The 17,889-nt window shown below is 41.6% G+C and overlaps 1 protein-coding gene across 2 annotated transcripts; it reads right to left on the bottom strand.

Moving 5' to 3' along the window:
* Positions 1-2,429: 2,429 nt before the first annotated feature.
* Positions 2,430-9,179, bottom strand: DMP1 (dentin matrix acidic phosphoprotein 1). 2 transcript variants are annotated; one of them, XM_065878123.1, is made up of 5 exons: positions 9,122-9,179; positions 8,607-8,650; positions 6,084-6,116; positions 5,855-5,902; positions 2,430-3,800 (listed from the first exon to the last, which is right to left on the bottom strand). In XM_065878123.1, exons 1-5 carry the CDS (start codon positions 9,177-9,179, stop codon positions 2,430-2,432), a joined length of 1,554 nt encoding a protein of 517 aa, XP_065734195.1. The 2 variants fall into 2 exon arrangements, with proteins under 2 accessions (XP_065734195.1, XP_065734196.1); XM_065878124.1 differs by lacking the exon at positions 5,855-5,902.
* Between the last annotated feature and the right edge of the window lie 8,710 nt (positions 9,180-17,889).

Below are 17,889 nucleotides of genomic sequence, written 5' to 3'. Positions count from 1 at the left end.
CAGTACTTCCTCCACTTAGCTGTTAAGTTAGCCACTGTTCTGAGGTTATATGACCTAAGGTCATGAGTCTGATTTCATTAGGCTTTTTGGTTGCAAGGAGAAAAGATGTCAGAAAGGTGGGTGTATTGTAAGGATACAGGTGGCACTTAAGAGGAAAGAATGTCACAGGCATCCAAGAAGGCCTGATAGGCAATAGGAAAGTCAGGATCCAAGCATGAGAGCAAGAGGGTTACGATCTCCCCCCCAGCATCAGGAGTTCAATCAGTTTCAGTTTTGTGCTCCACCATTAATGGACTTAAGCTTTCTCCTTATTCCTGCTTCTCTGTATTTTCCCGTCTGTTTTTGTTCAGATCACTTTCTGGCACCTCTCTCCCTAAATATCCAAATTTACAGAGAGGGAAAATCAGATTAGACCCCAAGCCACCCTCATTGTTCTTCAGGCAGAGCCTTTGTGACATGCCTCCTCTGAGGCTGCTGGCCGACTTCCCTTGGCTTGGGCGCTCATCCCACACCATCCCCTGTGGTGAGGCGGGCCATTGGAGCGGCTAGAACCTGGTCACCTATGTCTCAAGCAACCAGGAGGTCTGTGCATGGGCAGTTCTCCTCTGAAGACGCTGTGGGTTGGTAGGAACCTGTGGGTTGGTAGGAACCTGTAGGTAAGTAATCCAGAGAGTCAGAGAACCCAAATGTAGGTGTGCAGATGGGCTGCTTCAGAATCTCCTGGGATCCTTTTTAAAATACAGAACTTGGGGTTCACTCCAGATCTACTGAATTAAAATCTGAAGGGAGAGGCTTAGAGAACTATATATATTTTATCTCCGCAAGAGACCATAGCTTTGACATTATGAGGGAACAGAGCTATGTGAAGGATGGGAAGGGTCAGACTGAAGGTTAGGAAGTTTTCTTGATTCTCTGGATGAATTTGTAGGGGGATTTTGATGTGCTCTAGAGGCAGTGTGTGTGAAAACACATTTGAAAAGTGGAAGTGCTGAGGTGAGGTAATTTCCTTCAAAGAAATACACTGCGAGGAATGTGTATCTCTGTAGTTTCCAGAGTTTACACTTATGACTGTCAGAGAGACCAGGAAGAACTAATGTTAAACCCAAACACCGTGAACTTTCCGCATGGCCTTATACAAAAGCTGAGCGTTTGCTTCCTTTTTATAGCCTTATCTATAACGGGTATATTTAGTGAAATACCATATGCAACATGCAAAGTAACTTTATCAAAATGCCGCCTGAAGTATAAGTAAAATTAAATTTTCAGGAAATAACTTAAGAAAATCTTTTGTTTTAATGGGAGAAAGCTAATAGACTATTTTGCAGTGCGTTAAAGGAAGAGTTGTTTCATATAAATATATCCTAAAAATTGACATCACTATAAAAAATAAGCACTACTTCTTCTGGAGATTATTATCTTTATTACAAAACAAATATTTTACGTTGAGGTAACATTTCAAAGGGTATTTGGCAAAAATCAGTTGAATTCTACACACACAATTTTGCTACGTGCGACCCAGGCAAAGGACTCTGAAAACAGTTTCTCTAACATTGCACATGGACTGATCTTAGAAAAAAGTAAGCTGAAAGTTGTCTATTTAAAGAGGAATTTTCTTTTTCCACTCTCCCCAAACCATTCCTCCATATCATCACCAGTGGGCAGGGAAGTGATGCTCACTGGAGTACCACAAAAAACATTGAAAAGGATAAATTAATTGAAAAAAAAGTTTTGCTTATCCAAAACACCTCACTGTGCCATAATTTGAAAGTGCTTTCACAAACTAAATATTTATTCATACAGGATTTTCTATTGCCTGTACCAAGAATAAATAGAACTGTCTTTTCTTAAATGGAGAAATCCTATGCAATGCTCCAAGTCCAGTGTCTTTTCTGCTGTGAAGCCTTCTCCGATTCTCTAAGGCAAAGTTGGTCCCCGCTCTGTGCTCCCATGTGTTCTGTGCATACCTGTGTTATAGGACTCACCTCACTGGATAGTAGTAATTCTTGCTTCTGTCATACGTATCCCTCTTTAGCTTTATTTATCCCTCCATAAGCTCCTCAGGAGCAAGAAACAGGTCTTAACTTCTTTATATCCCCAGCACCTGGCACAGCGCCTGGTACCTAACAGAATCTCAGCAACTGTGTGTTAGGTTAATGAGTTAGGAACTATTTCAGCTGTGAAGCTATAATGCACATCTTTCCTTGCATCAGGTCTCATCGAGGGTATTCTAGTGAAATTCCCCATTATTGAAACCTCTATGGTTTGGTGACATCCTAGAAAGAAGTATAATGTCCAGTATTTCCTTTCATAAAGGAATGGTCTCTGGTTATCCTTCTGATACAAACATCAGTAAATTACAGTTCTCATGATTTCCCTAGTCTCCAACCCCCAAGACACGTGTCTGTGAGAGGCACTCAGGAACACCCGTGCTAATAGCCGTCTTGGCAGTCATTGTCGTCCTGATCGCCGATGGGTCTGTTGTGATAAGCGTCGACTGTCAATCTTCTGCTTTCTATCTCGGTGTTTCTGGACTGGATGTCTTCCTCGCTGCTTGATGTGCTCTCAGTGGAGTCGCTCTCTTCTTTTGATTTGCTGCTGTCCTGAGAATCGCTGCTCTGCTCCTCCTCAGACGGGCTGTCCTCCTGGCTTTCCTGGCTCTGGCTCTCTGTCGAGGCGCTGGGAGACCAGGGGTCCTCCTGGCTGGAACTGTTCTCCTCTTCAGTGGACTCCGGGCTTTCCTCCGAGGATCTGAGGCTCTCACTGGATTCACTGTCAGTTTGCCCCTCTCTGGATCTGCTCTCTGAACTGGAGGGTTTATCCAAGCTGTCCTCATCACTGGAGTCACTAGATTCCTGTTCTTTTGAGTGACTGGTAACGTTATTGGGGTTGTCACCCCTGGACTCACGCACGACCTCTTCCTGAGATTCACTACTGTTTTCTTGAGAAGGTAGGTCAACCTCTTCACTGGACTCACTGCTGGTCTCTTGGACGTTCTGACTGTCTTCTGGGGACTGATCCTCCTCGCTCTCTTGTTGAGATTCACTCTTGCTGTGTTCCCTGGATTGGCTGAGACCAGCTTCTTTGGAGTCGGGGTATTCTGTGGAGTCACTCTTGCTTTCTTCCATTGTGTTGCTGTCATGAAGCTCACCTCTGCCATCTTCCTCCGAGATGCGAGACATTCTGAAAAATTTCCTACTGGGATACCCCGCCGACGGGCTTTCACCAGAATCCTGAGTCCTTGCTTGCCCATCGCTCCCTTTCGAATCTTTTGACTTGATGCTGGCCCTGCTTATTCTGGAATTGCTTCTCTCGCTCCTGAAGGTGTCGGGGTCTTCGCTTTGCATTCCTTCATCATCAAAGTCAGAGCCGTCCCCGTGGCTACCAACTCCCTCGCTGTCGCCTCCCACCCACTGCCCTGCACTCTCGCTGTCTGGAGTGGAGTCACGTCCCTCGGGCCTGCTGTGCCCCTCGTCCTCACTGGCAAAGTCCCTGCTCTCACTGGTGGTGTCTTGAGCACTGTCTTGCCCCCGTGGGACACTGTCCTCCGTGGACTGTGTGCTGTCAGTGGGGTCCTCACCGCTTCCGAGCCTGGAGTTCCCGCCTCGCCTCTCTTCAGGTCCTGGGCCGTGGTCATCGTCAGCCGAGGTGTCATCTCCACTCTCGTCTTCATCATCATCTTTATCATCTCCTCCTTTGCCTCCGCTCCTAGAAAGGCCGCCAGCTGGTCTATGAATGTATTGCTGATCATCAAGGCCCAGGCCCTCCTCTGATTCAGTGCTGTCACTGGGGTCTTCATTTACCTGGAGTTTAGGGTTCACAGACATGGTTAGTACCCCAGGAGCTGCTCTCAAGGGTGGTATTTAATGTCCATCTAGGCTCTTTTTGCTTTCTCCTTCCTATGTCCCTCATCAAAGCCATTGAGCCAATTTTACGGCTCAAAAATGTTTCAACCAGGGGTTAAAAAGGAAGGAAGAACAGTTGAAAGTCAACTCGTTCCATTTTACATAGGCACAGTTCGCTTAATGCTGCAAACATTTTCTCAAAAAGTTTTATAGAAATCACATTTATGGAACTCAATATTTAAGTGTGAGTCCTTAAAGGATACTTTCAGAGAATTTTTTGTAAATTAAAGAATTGGTTGGGCTTCCCTGGTGGCGCAGTGGTGGAGAGTCCGCCTGCCGATGCAGGGGACACGGGTTCGTGCCCCGGTCCGGGAAGATCCCACGTGCCACGGAGCGGCTGGGCCCGTGAGCCATGGCCACTGAGCCTGCGCGTCCGGAGCCTGTGCTCCGCAACGGGAGAGGCCACAACAGTGAGAGGCCAGCATACCGCAAAAAAAAAAAAAAAGAATTGGTTTATAATACTCACTCACCAAGTTGCTTGGTTTAAAACACAGTTTTTTAAAATATTGGGTGATTTTTAAAATGACTCAAGTTTTTTTTTCTAATCAACTCTGGCGGGGGAAATGTATTAGGGCAGGCGGATGAAACCTTTAGCTAAAATGAAAGCATAATATTGAAGTAAGGTATAAATCTCACCAAAACCATGTTTATAACTCATTTGCACAGGCACAGGGTTGCCTGTGGAAGGCTTAGCTGAAGAACTGTAGCTAGTGTGACCACCAAGGCAGCTTAGTTCCCAGTGTGAGCTCAGAGAGGTGATCCCCAGAAGTAAAACCATTGGATGCTCTACTCAGATAAGGAAGGATAGTGAATCTTCATTCATCACGCTCTGGAAGAATCTGCTCTCTCTACCATATCCTATGACAGAACATTCTTGCCAACTTTTTAATTTTTTCCCACTTGTCCCTACTCATCAATGTCTGAGTTTCCAGTCAGGACTACAGGGTGATGACACCTCTTCCCATCGCTAGGGTGTACACTGATTCATTGGAACTGAGCATCTATTTAGTTTTCCTAACCTCGATAGGCACATACTGGACCCCTCCCAAGGTGCTATCATCCTCTGAGAGCCCAGAGAACACTGAGGCAGTACATCACAACGTCCCCAGAAAAGAGCATTTCCCCAATTCTACGCTTATAAATCTGTAAAATGTTCCTCTGACAATCTTTAGTAAATAGTGGTAAAAAAGTCTAAATTCATTTTCCAACTGATGGAGTATAGAATGCAACATGGGTCAAAGTTTCAGGGAGAAACCTGGTTCCTAGAATGTCTGGAGCCCCTCGGGGTTGAGATTGGTCAAAATGATAGGACAGAAGAGTGGGGAAAGGAGAGGGAAGGTGGGGACGGGAAAGAGCATAAGAAGAAGGAAGCTACCAAGTTTTCTATTAAAGTGATATAAGCTAAGTCAGCTTTTCTCTCTCCCAGGGCCACAGATGAGACTATTTTAAAGATGTCATTACTAAAGCAGCTGTCTCCTTAAAGGTTCCCCAGAGCTCTCCTATTCTCTCCTCCAACAGGATTCCGGGCCCAGAGGTGGTCTCCAGGCCCAGCAGGCATCTCACATTAACCAGAACTCTTTGCCCGATCTGAACTGCTCCAATTGTGAAACCAACATTTGAGATTTATGAGTGAGCTATTCCTCGTCTTCCAGAGTCTATGACCGTGTGTGTGTGTGTGTGTGTGTGTGTGCGTGTGTGTTCTCTTTAACTAGAGGGACATTTAGGGCCATATGTCTATCATCTGGCCCCAGTGATAAATATGGAATGAAGGGCATGTCTACCTCTGAATTCTCCCACTCATTTTTCCCTTCCTATTTTATGGGGCGATTTAGCCAGCATAACCAAAGGTTAGAAAATATTATATTTAGAATGGTCACTAGGTAATTTAATATAACATCATTTCCTTTGATTCCTAAGTAGCCTGGAAAGTTAAGAAAGGTTTGTTTAACTACCTGTTCCTTTGAGCTAACTTTACTTTCTTCTGATGACTCACTTCTCTCCTAAAAAGAAAAAGAAATGTTTATTTTTCATGTTCGTAATTGATGAATAAAGATAAAAATAGGGCACACATCAATCGCTTGTGGTTTGGATTTACTACTTTCCAAACGGCCTGAGATGATGATAAGAGTGTGAAAGTGATTTCATGAGATGTTTATGATAAAAAATCAATGAGATAGTTACCAAAGGTGGTGTTGGTGTCTGAGCCAAAAGACCCTGTAAAAAAGGAAGGAAGACAAGTTACTCTTTCACAGATGGATCATATCATTGAAAACATTTAGGATAATTTTAGGTTTTTTTAGTATATTGATATCTATTTTGTATTCACATGAATATTAATGCTATTTTATAATGAAATGGCTAAACAATGAATGTCAGATGACCAGTGGCCTGAAAAGACCTTGTGATATAAAAAACCTAGAAGATTTTTGTATTTCCAATACTTAGACAAAAACACAATTTCTTTGAAGAAAAATATACAACCTAGAGGAAATGTAAGAGAGGAGAAACAGCGCTGGAACTCACAAACCCAGATTTAAGTCTCAGTTAGCTCCTTGGCTTAGGTTTTAGCCCTGAAAACTGTCTTGATGCTAGCGCTGAAATTCATGTGTTCCAGGAAACATCTAGTCTCAGGTAAACTGCGATGGTTGGTCACTCTACGTGAATTTGCACAATTCACTTCACCTATCTGATGTCAGTTTCTTATTTGTAAATTAAGAATATTAACAACCACTGCGCTTATTGTACATGGTTACTGTGAGGATGAAATTGGCTAATGCCTATGGAAGCATCTTGAAAGTATTCAATATGATATAAGCTGAAGAAGCGATCCATTTTGAGAACATCTACTTTATAAAATTCAATAGCGGACAAAACTGAATTGAAAAAGCCACTAAACCTTTCTTGAGTCACGTAAGATCACCAAAATAACAAATGCTAAATCTGAAACTTAGTCAGAGTTCTGATTTATTTCACTTTCTTTAATCTGATGAGAACTCTAAGAATGCCTGTACCACCTCTGGTGCCCTCTCCCCATCTACTCTCCCCCTCGCCTTGAACACAACGAAATCCCAAATCCCGTGTGGCTCAAAGCCACTGAGCAATGGGTATGAAGACCCAGGGTGCAGAGTAGAGCAGAGAGTAGCTGCTGTCAGCATGTCTTCAACAAGCCTCTCAGCGATGCTGGGCTGGGATAGCTCCTAGAGGAAGGACCTATCATCACTTAAAGTCTGTGCCCTGTGACACTGCAGCAGGCACCATGGCAGACTACCCCAGTCACTTAGCATCTGGAATTAGGAATGGAAGGGAGTGAGACATTGGTATTTTTCTCCTGTCAAGGCTAGACTTGAGAACACAGTGTGTTTGGGGAACTCAGGCTGAATGAAAGAAGGGATCCACAGCAGCTGCTTTTAAATAAACCAGCCTAAAGATATTCCTGAAGAAAGTTCATGTAAGAAATCCTGCAATACCTATTCCAGCCCCAAGCAGGGGCAGGACCCCATCTCAGGCCTCTGACATTATCTGGCCATCATTGTGCCCTAGCTGTGTCATACATAAAAGCCAGCAGGAAACAAGGTAATGAAAAAACATTCTGATTTAGGTTGAGATTTTAACCCTTACTCCTAGAGTCAGCCCTTCATATCCATGGGTTCCACATCCACGGATTCAGCCAAGCTCAGATCAAAAATATTTTTAAGAAAAGGAAGAAAGAAGGAAAGAAAGAATGCTCCAGAAGTTTCCAAAAGGCAAAACTTGTATTTGCTGTACTCCAGCAAATATTTACATTGTATTAGGTATTATAAGTAATCTAGAGATGATTTAAAGTACACATGAGGATGTATGCAGGTTACATGCAAATACTACATCATTTTATATAAGGGTCTTGAGCATCCATGGATCTTGGTATCCGAGGGGGTCCTGGAACTAATGCCCTGCGGATACAGAGTGACAATTGTAGTTCCAATCTTGAAAATCTACTGACTTCCTAGACCTGGCCCCTTCCCAAGAGGGATGTAACACCCCAGCAAAGAATATGAATTCCGGAGTCAGAGCGACCTGGGTTCAAAGTCTGGCTCTAACAGTAATTAACCACATAACCTAGACAGACTAGGTTACTCTCTGTGTCTCAACACAGAAAATACAACACCTAATTCACTAGGGGTACTGTGAAGATTGAGAAAGTTAATACATGGGAAACACACAGAACCGTGTCTGGCAGTGGTTGTTGAACTATTGAGAGTTAATAACGATTGGGTTATTCGGAGCCCACACTCAATAAACATTAGCTATCATTCCGAAGACTAGCATTCTCTCATTCTTCTTTCTCTTCTCACCTTCCGGGACTTGATCTCCTAACCTCCTGCCTACCAGACATCTGATAGAACAGACTTCTAGCCCGCATCCTTCAAGGACAATCTTGGTTCACTGTCATCCATCCCCTTGCGCTACTATACAGACCAATCACAAAAATAAAGCTAAAGGAGAAAATGCTTCCTCACCAAATTATACTATTAAGTTGGAGCTGAAGCATTATATGGACTACATTTTCTTATAAGAACTAGAAATTATAGCCCTTACTCCCTATATCTTAGGTTATTCATGTGTTCATTAAGTCAGTAGTAGTTTCAACATTTGCAATGAAGCCATCTTGGTTATACTAATAACATATTAAAATAAAAATATTTCAAAAAAATCTTTTCTACTCACCTTCCATTCTTCAGAACTCTTAGATTCAGTATTTTGATACCTGGCTACCTAGAAAATTCAGCACAAGTGGTCGGCCCACAGAAATTTCCAAAGCAGCAGCCATTAGCATACTTAAGAGGAGTATTAGTCAAATTTTAGCACGCATCAGAATCACCGGGAGGCCTTGTTAAAACACAGATAGCTGTGCCCTATCCCTGGAGAGTCTGGTTTAGTAGGTCTGATGGAGGACCCAGGAACTTACATTTCTAACAAGGTCTTAGCTGGTGCTACTGGTCTGGGGGATGACGCTTTGAGAACCACTCTTATGAGGAAGAGACATGAGCAGCCTAACTATACAAACGGCAAGTGAACAGAACAAGGGATTATTCGGATGATATTTTAAAGAAAAGAGCTTCCTAAGAAGCTACATTTTCATCTGACTGGAACATACGCAGCCACTTTGGCTTATAGCCAATGCAATTTGTGCAGTTTTAGGTATAAACCGTTTTTTTTTTCATGCGTCCCTACCCTGATACTCACTGGGAGAGCACAGGACAGTCCCCACAAGAACACAAGCAGGATGCTGGTCCTCATTGCTGGGTGTGTCACCTCTACCTGTGACGAAAGACAGAAGATGCTTTTCTCCACCTTCAAGAAATATAGACGCTTCAACTTTTTAACACCTTCTTTCTATTAAAAAAAATAAACTCATCCAAATGTCCATCAACTGAAGAATGGATAAACAAAACGCACTATATCCACACAGTGGAGTATTATTCAGCCATGAAAAGGAATGGAGTGCTGATACATGCTACAAAGCAGAGGAACCTGGCAAACATTATACTGAATGAAAGAAGCCAGACACAAAAGACCACATATTGTATGATTCCATTCATATGAAAAATCCACAATAGGCAAAGCTATAGAGACAGAAAGTCTCTGGGCTGGAGGAGATGAGCCGTTGGGGTGACAACTAAGGGGTGAATTTTGAACATAATGAAAATGTTGTAAAGCTGACTTTGGTGAAGGTGGAATAACTCTTGTGAATATATGAAAAACCGTTGAACGGCATACTTCAAATGGGTGAGGTATACGGTGTGTGAATTATATCTCAATAAAGCTGTTTTTAAAAAACCTCACTCCAAAGAGATAAATTGAAAACTTTTCAATGAGGAGCTCTGTAAACACTTCTTCACTAACACATAAACTAGGACAAATGGAGGAAAAGTTAAGAAAAAGCAATAGAGAAATTTCTGACCATTCACTTTTTTTCTTTTTAACATCTTTATTGGAGTATAATTGCTTTACAGTGGTGTGTTAGTTTCTGCTTTATAACAAAGTGAATCAGTTATACATATACATATGTCCCCATATCCCCTCCCTCTTGCGTCTCCCTCCCTCCCACCCTCCCTATCCCACCCCTCTAGGTGGTCACAAAGCACCGAGCTGATCTCCCTGTGCTATGCGGCTGCTTCCCAGTAGCTATCTAATGTGGCAGAACGGACTGGCAAATATCTTCCGACCAAAAAACTACATTTATTGATACCATTCATACCATTGATACCATTGATAGGTGGTGGGCATTTGTCTTCACACACACACACAGGGCTCCTCATTCACATTTATAACCACATAATAACGTCTAGACAAAATAGCTTGGTTTTGCATTTTTTCTTCATCTTCAAGAGAAGCATTATGGCAGGCTTCATATTACAGCTCCAGAAAGCATTTAATATCCTCTGTGCTACTTTTAGTCATACATTATACATGATTATGCTAATTTTTTAAAGTGTCATTCACAATACTGAAGGATTCAGAGAAGATTAGAGGTTTGGGACACACTTGTGAATCACACTGAGAGAAACCTGCCAAATCAAACTGTATTTTCCTGGAGGGTGGCTTCATTTCACACTTCAAGAACTGGTGGTTTGGAAAACAATTTGTTCTATATCTAAAAATAGATGTCCTAGATGCTAATGTAAAAAGTTATTGAAATGATTTAAAAGGAAAATAATTTGCCCTGCACTCATAAGCCCTGGGGCTGTCCTAACAGACTGGTCAGATGGACATCCGTATACTCTGCGGAAAATCCTGCTGGCTGATTTCAGACCTCACTTTTGCTGATTTGTGTCTTTAAATGTTAAATATATACTATGCCAGTGACAAAAGATCTAAGCCAGAGATCCCCAACCTTGGTTGTGTATATCAGTATCACCTGGGGAGATTTAAAGCAATACCAGTGCCCAAACCCACCACGGGGTAATAAATCAGTTCACTGGGGGTGGGAACAAGCATGGGTTTGTTTTTAACGTGCTTCAAATGATTTTAACCTCTGATCTAAGAAATAATAGTACCTTGCTCAATAATGTCTGAATACACTGAATAATGTCTGAAACATTGGGCTCAGGAAGTCACCTCATCTTATTTTTCAAATTTATTCAAGAAAACAGTAGAAATCCTAAGATAAGGAGACTGAGAAGGTTCCTCATTTCTACCTTCATAAAGCTCAAATGGTCCGATAGAGCCTCTCTTGTATCTTGAGTGTTATTCCTCGTCAACACAGCTATTCTTTGTGTTATTTTCTTTATTCTAATTAGCACATTTCATATCAATCCTTGTGTGTTGATATTATTTTTATTTCTTTTTCAAATCTTTCCCCTAATATCAACAGAGAAAACATATGAAAATGTTCAGCTGCCCCTAAAACGAGCCTAATTAAACAGATATTACTTCTGAAGGAAACCAGAATATCCCATCCCAAAATACGCCTCTTTGACATAAAAATTATTTTGAGCTGAAGGCACTCAAGAGACTGCAGATGCAAGAAGGGTGCTCTGATCGTCCTTCTTTTTCCCGGAAGCAGGAGATGATAAATCTCCCACGTGAAATTTGCCCTCCCCCTCTTAGGAGGAGGGAAGACATTCTCATCACCAGAGATGGAGTCAAGGCTGAGGGAAGTCCATGCAAAGAAATCTTGTTAAACTAACCTGATCTTCCTGGTTACTTCTCCACAATCTACTGTCCCTGTGTCTTGTCAATCCTTCACAAATGTACTGTTTCTTTGCCTAAAAGGTGTAAAAGCTTCCACTCCGGTCACTTCTTCACGTCCTCGTTCTCTTGTGAAGGTGCGCATGTACATGTAAAAATTTTAATAAAACGTGTATGCTTTTCTCCTGTTCCTCTGTCTTATGCCAGTTTAATTCTTAGGCTCAGCCAGAGACCCCAAGAGGACAGAGGAAAACTTTTCCTCCCCTACACTTCCCTTTAGTTCCCGTAATCAAAACATTTTCTTTTAAGTTCTCAGGTTCATTGCTTAAGGAAAGGAAAGTTTCTCCCAAATACGACACTCTCAAAATAACTGTGTACCGATGGTTTTGGCTTCATAGGTCAAATAATCCTGAGGTGGCTCACCATTTTCATTTTCAGAGTGAAATTTGAATAGAGTGATAATCTCACGGTGTTCTAAAAGCCAGCCAGTGTTCCAAGAAGTCAACAAATATTGAGTTCTCCTCGTATTTTCTTTTGCTTCTCTCTTATCTAAATAACAAAAAAATGCTCTACACCAATGAATGTTGTGTGTTTTATGAAGGAAGTGTGTGCTTCCAGTGCTCAGTTTCTCAGGGGTGTAATATTATGAAACATAAGGAAGATGCAGTAACTCGCTCGTGCTTCTAGAAATAACATTTAGCACCCCGACTCAAAGTCATAATTTTGCAAGTGGAAGTCTGGCAAACTAAAATAAAATACAGCCTGAGGTCCCGAGAGAGCCGGTGTTGCCAACCATAGAATATAGTCTGCCATCAAGCATTACAGAAAGTCAGAGCTCAAGCACTATACGTGTTAGGTTCTCAATTAGTATTTTTGATAAGAAGAATTATACTTGCGTGAAGTGTATTCCAAACGAGAGCTCCAAACTTCCAAAAGCGTTTTACCCACCACCCCAAAAAGAGTAGAAGCAGACACACAGTAGCCCTATTCTGAGTCATAAATGAGCAAAATAGCTACAAGCCTAAAAGATGAGACAAGAACCCTACGTTCTTCTTCAGTGATTGGTAAATGTCATTTCTACATCGCACGCGCTGTCATGCTACAATGAGAACATGTAACAAAAGGACATCAACAGCCTCAATTTGAGTTCCACCTGTATGGAAGGTAGTGTGTGTATCAGAGCTTTTCAACCTTTATGAGTTGTTCTCCCAGAATTGAAAAATCCAGATTGCTTAGGATCTGGAGAAGTGGACTGCAGTCCCTTCTCTCTCTGGCCACCCTCAACTGTAGCCAGAACTTCTTTGTGCTCTCAAGTAAGAAACCTTGTGCCAGACCTTCCTCAGAGTCAATATTCACTTTTAAAGTATATATTTTCTTTTATGTAAACTAAGATGAAAGAGGTAGGCTAAAGGAAGGAAATGAAAGACTTGAAAAATCATAAGCTCAATGTATCATGCTTAGTTTGCTTATTTTTGACTTCATGTTGTCATCCTTAATAATGCTAGTGAATAATGTATCCATTTATTAGCAGTCAATAAATAGCTGTTGAGAAATCCTGTGCGCCAGGCACTGTTCTAGGTGCTTGAGTATTCAACAATGTGTGATAATGATAACATGCTTGTCTTAACAAAAGCAAAATTACCCAGAACCCAACTAACCGGGACCTCCATTAGCTAGAATTTGTTTCTTTATTACTCTTCGAAAATAAAGTGGAATTTGGCCAGGACATGAATTCTATCACGAATTCAGAAAACCAAATAAATAAATCAATAAAAATTTCCTTGAGGATATGGGGAGGGGAAAGGGTAAGCTGGGACAAAGCGAGAGAGAGGCATGGACATATATACACTACCAAACGTAAGGTAGATAACTAGTGAGAAGCAGCCGCATGGCACAGGGAGATCAGCTCGGTGCTTTGTGACCACCTAGAGGGGTGGGATAGGGAGGGTGGGAAGGAGGGAGACGCAAGAGGGAGGGGATATGGGGATATATGTATATGTATAGCTGGTTCACTTTGTTATAAAGCAGAAACTAACACACCATTGTAAAGCAATTATACTCCAATAAAGGTGTAAAAAAAAAAATTCCAAACATTCCAATTGTAATTGTCTCGAGGTCAGTTATAATCAATCCCATGTTATAGGCTTTCAACCACAGTAAAATAACTCCTAGGTGTCCCCAAATTAAAGATAGATGTGGGAGGACACACGGCATCTAAGACGCATTGGTCCACATCACCATTTGGGGGATTTCTTGCAGACTAATACCCGATAGAAAATTGTTTGTTTGTTTAAATATTTTAACCAACCAGATCGAAGTAGCATAGTCTACTTGGCCCTCAGTTAAACAGAAAGTATGGGTCACCAGAACTTATAGCTCTTGAAGAAGAGGAGTGCCTGAAGTGTTGCTGTTACACGTGGGATCTTCTAGATGTCATGCAGAAAGCATTGCCTGACCACAGCTCCCACTCTGCTGTGGAAGACAGACACTTCTGATATAGATGAAGAAGAGGAATAAATGCAGCAAATAAAAATACACATGGGCAGGAGTATATATACTCCTAGGTCTTCTACACTAGGAAAGGTCTTTTTAAAAGACAGTTATATTCAACATTTACTGACCTCTGACTGTATGCAAGCCATCATGCTAACATGAAGACCCAGCCAGACAATAGAAAAGCAGTATAATTATCCCAGCCATGGTTTGTTTCAGTAGTCTTAGCATCTCCTTTCAGCTACTCAGTTCATAAGGAATACTATTGGATGAATAGCATTATCTGATTTTCAACTTAAGGGACCATATTTAGAAAGTTCTGCCAGTCTAGTTTACATTCTTTTATAACATCTTGTAGGCCATGAGCATACCTATATTCATTAAATCTAAATGTAAAAGCTGTATTTGTTTTGATAATTAAAGCAAAACTTCAGAATGACCATCCATCTGCCTCCTAATTAGTAAAACTTCCCTGTCAGAATACCATGCAGAGATCTAATTAAAGTATTACTGAGAAGAGCACCTGTCTCTATTGACTTAACCTGTCATTTTAAAGTCATTATTTACTGTGGCATAAACAACTGGAACAAAATGGAATCGTTTTTACCCAAGGCACAGCTCTCCCCATCTTTCTCTGCGTGACATAACGCTGCTCAACACGTATGCATACTTAATATTTTCCAAACAACACAGCAGAACTCATTTAAAAAAATTAAACAATGAGAATGTCTTACCTTCTTCAGTTTCACAAAGACTTTGCCCCAAATGTCTCAACAATCAGGCTGATGTTCTCACAGAGGAAATCTGTGACAATGAAGCCCCTCTTGTGTTGACGTTCTGAACACTTCTCTGATGGGGCAGGAATTTAAACTCTGCTTTGGCTCTTCCCAGCCAATCAGCTGCGGGCTGGGGGTGACTGACATCACAAGGTGTGACCGGGACTCCAGTACACCCACACTTCCTCCAGCTTACAGAAGCAGATTTTCCCTAAAAAGCTCTTGTGGTTCCCAAATGACTAGACTAGATTCAATTAAATTGAAGATCTTCCTAAAGCTTTATTTTGATTTCTAAATATATGTCATTCACATCCATGCAGGCTTTGAGCATTATAAACAATGACAATGTCTTCCACCCACTTGCAGATCCCAGCAGACACAAGGATGGGCAAAGGAGAGTCAAGGAGTAGGTAGAAAGTTTCCTGTTAATGTACATTTCCAGGTTGCACATGAAGAACCTACTAAAATACTAGATTTGCCTAAATTGTTGGTGTTGAGAAGATGGGTTTCATTCTTGCCCTTTTCATCTTTTAACAACCTCCATTACTCATCTCCTTTTCCTCTCATCTCCCTGCCCTCCTATACACACAAAGTTCCAAAATTCTTACTAATCTAACAAAGTAGCCCCTTACAGAATTCTGTGGTGATTGGAAATGTTAAAGCACCTCCCTAAGTAACTTTCATTTTTAATTGAAAATAATTTAAATCCAGCACTTCATTACTCCCCTCAACTGCCTGCCACATTTTGGTCTTAACGCTGGTGACTCTGAAATCAGTATTGGATTAAAAGAAAGACTAGTTGGGCAGCATCTGGAAAAACCAATTTCCAAGGGATTTTCTGCCATTCCTGAAAAAGTAATGAAATGAATAAAATGGTATTGACCAGGACTCTTCAGGGAGTGTGCTGAAAGTTGTGTAGGGAGTTGGAAATGAGGTGGGCGACTCCCAAGGGGCATGCTCAGGTAACAGTAGAAAGACTACTGGACAAATATTTAAAAAACATAAGCCACCTGAATTTAACTTCCTCAAGAGTGGGGATGTTTGCTTTAATTCCTGGTGTATATTGTCCTAATATCTAGGTGCCTGGGTCATCATAAACACTCAATAAGCAGTTTTATGAATGAATGAGTGGCTTTTAAATGGGCCAGACGATTAGCTTGCCTGCAGTACCCACGTGATTCACGCTGACTCTTTTTGAAAGAGTTACGATTGTTGGAAATTTTAATTGATGCTCCTACCAGCCTGGTTCTGGAGAACTGGGGTGCCCAGTGTTATCCAGGAAACTCACATCTAACTCATGGGCTTTTAACTTTCTCACTGTGAACTGCAATGAGGTTGGGGCAGAAGATGTGGAGAGGAGAGTCTATTTTCATACAGGGCTGATTAACAGACCAGAGTTCATAGGTGGAAGCTGTAAATTCCCTATGTTCTGTTCTGGTTCTGAATTACATTTCCTGTTGGTTTCATAGGTCTTGACTGAGGTCTATCCTAGAAGAAACTTATAATCTAATGTCAGAGCGGATTCTGGGAAGGTTTTGGCAAAGGGTATTACAGGACGTTGTTTTAGAATCTCTCCAATTCCCACATAAAAACAGACAGAGCAGCTAGATAACAAAACTGAAAACCATGGACAACATGTACAACAAAACTAAATGTTTTAGTTCTATTGCTGCCTTAAAAACCATTTCACTGGACTTCCCTGGTGGCACAGTGGTTGAGAGTCTGCCTGCCGATGCAGGGGACACGGGTTCGTGTCCCAGTCCGGGAAGATCCCACATGTCGCAGAGCGGCTGGGCCCATGAGCCATGGCCGCTGAGCCTGCGCGTCCGGAGCCTGTGCTCCACAACGGGAGAGGCCACAACAGTGAGAGGCCCGCATACCACAAAAAAAAAACAAACAAAAAAAACCCATTTCACTACTTTATATCTTAAAACAACAACTATTTTGTTATCTCTCGTAGCTAGGACTGCAGTCTTCTGGGGACTCAATGAAACAGAATATTCAGTATCACTCTCATATGGTTGTTTCTGGGGAGCTGTAACGGTTATTCTGAGCACTTTAGTTCTCCCTCCCATGGCCTCTCCTTGTGGCTTGGCCTTTTCACATGGTGGCTGGAGTCCAAGAGCTGCCCGAATGTCACTGTCTCCATATTCTAATGGCCAAATCAACCACAGGGCCATCTCAGATTCAGAAGGAGAAATCGTCTCTATCTTTTGATGTGAAGAGCAGAATGAATGTATAGGGAGCAGAGGAAATGTTGAGGCCGTTTTAGAGATTGGTTACCACACTACATGACAGGTTGTAGCCACAAACTCCAAACAAAGTGGCTGAGGACAAGCCACCAACTGCCACAATTCCTACATCATCTGTGCAGGACTAAGCAGAGGGAAGCAGCAGGACAGCTGATGGACATGCGAACAGGAAACACCAAAATAGTCAATTGTTGCTGGTAGGTGCAAAGGGAACATAATGAAATTTGAAGGATCTGGAGCAGTCTGGCCCCTAAAAATTCTCAAAACAGACACCACAGCTGCCTTGCAGGACAGACCCACGTAGAGGAGAAACTGCTGGGAGTGGAATAAAAATTGCACAGAATAGGAAGTAGAGAAGGCACAAATAAGTGTGGGAGAGGGAAATGGATGCATCACATCTTAGAAAGCAAGCTGCTATATTTTTAAACACAATATGAGAACCAGAGAAGAGGGTGAAAGCTACCCTGAGCTATATCTCCTTCCAAAATTTCAGGAAAACCAATTTCATATAAAAACAGCAAAAAGCTATGAAGTTTAGATTAGAGCAGAAAACAAACAACCTTATAGACAATGAAAGCATGCTGAGAATACATCAGAACCGTGACATTCTACTTTAAAAATAGCAAAAAGACATTATGAAAATGGCACAATAGATGAAAAACAATATAAATAGAAATTAGAATAATTCAGAAATTATTGAAAGTCATGAAAATTTTGAAATAAGAGAAAAATTTTGAAAATGAAGACTAAACTAAAAGGAGCAAAAGAGGGAATAAACACAACAGATAATTCCTT

The sequence above is a fragment of the Phocoena phocoena genome, chromosome 5 (assembly GCF_963924675.1).
Source record: "Phocoena phocoena chromosome 5, mPhoPho1.1, whole genome shotgun sequence".
NCBI lineage: Eukaryota > Metazoa > Chordata > Mammalia > Artiodactyla > Phocoenidae > Phocoena > Phocoena phocoena.
The sequence above is the reverse complement of the archived record's forward strand: the minus strand, read 5'-3'. Positions and strand labels throughout refer to the sequence as shown.

Bases quoted from the DNA above. Each gene is read 5' to 3' on its own strand.
- DMP1 (XM_065878123.1), bottom strand. From the start codon at position 9,179: ATGAGGACCAGCATCCTGCTTGTGTTCTTGTGGGGACTGTCCTGTGCT. The intron at 8,651-9,121 runs GTATCAGGGTAG...TTTTCTAGGTAG, and splicing joins GTCCTGTGCTCTCCCAGTGA to CCAGGTATCAAAATACTGAA. The intron at 3,801-5,854 runs GTAGTTAAACAA...CCTAAACTCCAG, and splicing joins AAGTTAGCTCAAAGGAACAG to GTAAATGAAGACCCCAGTGA.